The 4,728-nt window shown below is 36.8% G+C and overlaps 1 protein-coding gene across 1 annotated transcript; it reads left to right on the top strand.

Moving 5' to 3' along the window:
* The first annotated feature begins 424 nt into the window (after positions 1–424).
* LOC146579046 (Fc receptor-like protein 5) lies at positions 425–4,491 on the top strand. The gene is made up of 6 exons (XM_085267887.1): positions 425–455; positions 680–739; positions 1,128–1,394; positions 1,624–1,875; positions 2,149–2,273; positions 4,249–4,491. Exons 1-6 carry the CDS (start codon positions 425–427, stop codon positions 4,489–4,491), a joined length of 978 nt encoding a protein of 325 aa, XP_085124013.1.
* Positions 4,492–4,728: the final 237 nt, after the last annotated feature.

Here is a 4,728-nt window from a genome sequence, read left to right as displayed (position 1 = left end):
ACAACATGGGGGAGATCGCGACCATGACATACTGAAACACAAGGCTTAAATACATAGAAGGAGCAATCAGGGAATGGACCACAGGAGGGAAACACAGCTGGGGCAAATTAGAACTGACGAGACAGGGAAAATGTAAACTGAACACACTAAGATAACACAGACTTTCAAAGTAAAGCAGGAAATACATAACAGTCACGCAAAAACAAAACACTGACACACCGAAACGTAACAGTGTGTGTGTGTGTGAGAGAGAGAGAGAAATGGCTAAAACAAATAGTAGGCTGCAGAGAGACGCTACCACTTGTGACTGAAGTGGAACCCTGTTGGGCCTCAGTCACCACAGAAACAGAGGAAGAGGAAGTTCTGACAAAAAATATATATCTTCAGTTCAGTCTGACACTCACACAGTCAGCAGCAAGGCAACATGGAGGTCAGATTTCCCACCATCAGACTCTGTGAGTACTGACCTTGTCTGTTTATAAATAAGAGATATTGAGTCAGCAACAGAGAAAATGAACACAAGGGAAATTAATATATCCAAAATGCACCCATATATTTCAATGTATTCATTTTGCACATTTGTAACTGCTCACTAATAAATGCATAGGACTTATTACTACTGATGGAGAAAAAATGAAAACATGTTAAACATTAAAACTGTCATTCTCAATCTTTTCAGTGAGGAATGTTCTGACTCTGTTGGTTATGGTAGTCGAATACAGTGATTCTCAAACATACTGTAAGTTTCTTTTAAAAAAAATTTGTGTGGATTTTTAGGTGTGTGGCTGCATGTTTGTATAATAGTGTGTTGTAATAGATTTAATATATCTGTTAACAATCTGAAATTATTGTAAATTACTGCAGTTATTATTTTCTAGATAAAAATAGAGATACTACATAAACCTCTGAAACAGTTGCATATCTATATTTACCATAACAGTAAATATATATATGCATAAATGTTTATCATTTGAAAGCTTACATGCTTAATGTGTATACTTTTGTCTTTGTCTGAAAAAGTAAAAAACAACAACAACAATAAGAAGGCGCACATGTGCAATAACCTTAAGTTTAAGACTATTTTGTTCAAATTGAAAAATGAGTCTTTATTGGATTTTGTGTCTCAGATTCAGGTTTTCCTCAACTTGTTCCGAACAGACAGCAGTTCTTTCAAACAGAGCCCATCACTATCAGCTGTGAAGGGCTAAATGGGCTGACTGGATGGAGAGTGATGAAAAAGACAAAAGGAGATGTTAGAAGATGTGCTTCATTCTGGAAAACACCCACTGGACCTTGCAATATTATTAATGCATATCCATCAACAGACAGTGGAGAATACTGGTGTGAACATGGAGAAATACAAAAAAGCAACTCTGTCAACATCACTGTAACTGGTATGCACATAAAAAAACTTATTTAGTCCATTTGTATTCTTTCATTGGCAGTAAGTGATAATTTTTCTTCAGAAAATGCATCGTAACCTTAATAAAATAACACACACACACACACACACAGACACACACACATATGTACATATATATACTTATATATATATGTATATGTATAATTTAAACAGAAAACACTTTTACAGACAAAGTAACTGTCGTATTTCCTGCCATTTAAATTTAGAGAGTCATGTAATTCTGGAAAGTCCTGTCTATCCTGTCATCGAGGGAGAACATGTGACCTTGCATTGTAGAAAAAAGGATTCAACCTCCAACTACACTGCAAAATTCTATAAAAATAGCATCTCCATTGGAAGCAGCTCATCAGGAAACATAATGATTCCGACTGTATCCAAATCTGATGGAGGACTCTACAAATGTAGTATTGTCGATACTGGAGACTCACCAGAGAGCTGGCTTAACATCAAAGGTGCGCTATACCTGTGATACTTTTGTTTTAATTTTGTTTTAGCTGAAACTAATTATCAGATACCTGATAATACCTACAACTGAAGCATTTTGAGACTCAAGGCTTTCTAAAGTCAGATTTTGTAAAGAAAAACATATTTTTTTAATGTGATATTGACTGTTGTTTTTTCCTAGCTGGTTTTAATTGTTAATGTGGTTTACGTAACATTTAGAATATTGTAAATGAAAATATATTTGATTGAACTGGTGAATAAGAATCACATTTCATTTCAAGGACATGGGCTTTCTCAACCCACCGGACTTATTGTGCTGCGCTCCCTTGGTCTCATGTGTTTGTTGGTGACTTGTCTTCTGTCGGTGGGACTACCACGATATTGGAAACATAAACTGTCATTAGAGGTACTCAAACAGAAAAATAAAGTTTTATAAATTTTACATTTACATTTTAACTGTTCAGTTATAACAGACATCCATCGTTAATAACCTTGACACAGTGCTAGTACATCCACAACTAACTTTTTTTGACAAAATTTCTGTTTTACTGCTTAATTAGTTACTTTAGGGAAAACTTTATTGATATCTACTTCATATTTGTCAATGTTCATAACCAACCAACAACAATGATTCACACTTTTTTCATTGTCTCCACAGACAACATATGCAATTCAACTTTATTTTTTACAATTATTATAGATGTTGTAAGGCTGTACACTTTTCTTACAAAGGCATGAACATTTTCACACTTTTTCCTCTTGTTTAAACACTCTCAAAGTTCAAACCTTTGTAGAAAAATAAGTCCAGTATTATAGAATGAAACCAAAGATCAAACCCTGTTTTCAGGTCCAGAACATGGGAATAGAGCAGCTGCCAGAGAATTCAACATCAATGAATCAATCGTACAGAAGTAGAGGAAGCAAGAACAATGAGTTGAGTACAGTTTTACTTATCTGACTGTTTTGTTTCGTTTAATGCACCTTATAATTCGGTGTGCCTTATAATGGATTGGATTTATATAGCGCTTTTCAAGGCACCCAAAGCGCTTTACAATGCCACTATTCATTCACTCTCACATTCATACACTGGTGGAGGCAGCTACGGTTGTAGCCACAGCTGCCCTGGGGCAGGCTGACAGAAGCGAGGCTGCATATATCGCGCCAACACCAGTAGGCGGTAGGGTAAAGTGTCTTGCCCAGGGACACAACGACCAGGACAGAGAGCCCGGGCATCGAACCGGCGACCTTCCGGTTACAGATACGCTTCCCAACCCCCTGAGCCACGGTCGCCCCAATGGTCCGAAAAATACTGCGGCTTTGACCTTCCTTTAGTCTTTCCCGAAGTCCAACTTTTTTGTGCAATGGTCAGCAAAGGCAGACCTTTTGGGTGCAAAAGGTTTCATCGACATAGTTTTTGTTGGAAATTGCACAAAAAAAAATTTGCGAAACAGCAAGGCCGCGAGAGGTGAAACACGTTATAGCGAGGGACCACTGTACATAGAACTAAACATTAAATCACATCTCCTCTCAGTTATAGTTTCTGTTAATCCTGATGATCAGACTGCTCTAATGTGAAAACCAGAAAATGGTTTTGTAGAACATGTTTTAATGTTTGTTCCTTTTAAGATTGTCGGAGAGTGTCTTCTGAGAGAATACAAGTGTTCATAAGCATTTTAGAATCAGACCTAGAAATGCACAGATAAAAACGACAACATGAATCCCTCAACAACAATGTTACACCATCTAAGCTAGCAAAGTCTTTACTAATTATGTAAGATGGTCATTTTATAAATAATGGCATATATAAAATGGAAGACTGCATTTGAACCTTTGCTTTTTCACATGTTGCTTGAATGCTCTCTGGTGTGAGACAGTTTGTCTAACTAAATCGTTAATAAATTAGACGGAAAACTGAATTATTTTATATATTTGTGTATAAATCTAAAAAAACAAAATCAAACATATCAATGCTAGATCAAGCCAATGCAATCTAAATTCTAGTTATTACATTATCAACACACAAAAAACAAACAAACAATAATTAATTAAAAAAATTAATACGTTATGACTAGACATGAAGTGTAATTTGTAGAAACAATAAACTGGTAAATTAAAAATTAAGGCATAACTTTTAATTTGAGGGTGAAAGCTATAATTCACTAGGGCAGTTCCCTAGTGGATGTTTCCAGTATGTCACTGACTTGTCTTTAGAACTTAATTAACTTAAAGAAGAGAAAGACAATTATTTTTACATTTTGAACCAGCATGCAGATCTTAACTGTCTGAAAAACATTTTTCTACAAATGCTACTGAAAAGTTATATAAGCTAATGTGAGTTTTTGTAGATGTCTGATTATTTTATTTTGTTACACTTTATTCAGGAAACTTTTTGTAAGAGCAGCAGCCTAATCAGAGAAGCCCAGACCTCCTTCTACCAAGCCACCTTCTCTAGCTTGACCATGGGGACACCAAGGCATTCTCAGACCAGTGACAGATTATACAGTCTCTCCTGGTTCTGCCCCAGAGCGTCCTCTGGGTGGGGCATGTCAGGACACCTCCACAAGAGGCATCCTTGTCAGATGCCTCATCCACTTGAACTGGCTCCTTTCAATATGAAGGAGTAGTGGCTCTACTCTGAGCCAATCCTGGATGATTTAAGTCCTTATCCTAACTTGGAAGAAGCCAACCACCCTTCCATGAAAGCTCGTGTATCTGTGATCTTGCTCTTTTGGTCACTACCCAGAACTCATCACCAAAGGTGGGGTGTAGAGTGAGCAGCAAATCGAGAGCTTCACTTTTACACTCAGCTCTCTTTTCACTACAAAGCTGCAGTCACAGCACCAATTTGTCTCAGTCTACCA

This window comes from Mchenga conophoros, linkage group LG3 (assembly GCF_057382185.1).
Source record: "Mchenga conophoros isolate Kocher_MC1m ecotype Shallow Benthic linkage group LG3, M_conophoros_male_GT1.1, whole genome shotgun sequence".
Lineage (NCBI taxonomy): Eukaryota > Metazoa > Chordata > Actinopteri > Cichliformes > Cichlidae > Mchenga > Mchenga conophoros.
This window is presented reverse-complemented; position numbering and strand designations above follow the sequence as displayed.

Coding starts and splice junctions, on each gene's coding strand:
- LOC146579046 (XM_085267887.1), top strand. CDS start 425: ATGGAGGTCAGATTTCCCACCATCAGACTCT. Junction 740..1,127: donor CAGTGATTCTCAAACATACT/GTAAGTTTCTTT, acceptor TTTGTGTCTCAG/ATTCAGGTTTTCCTCAACTT. Junction 2,274..4,248: donor AACATAAACTGTCATTAGAG/GTACTCAAACAG, acceptor CACTTTATTCAG/GAAACTTTTTGTAAGAGCAG.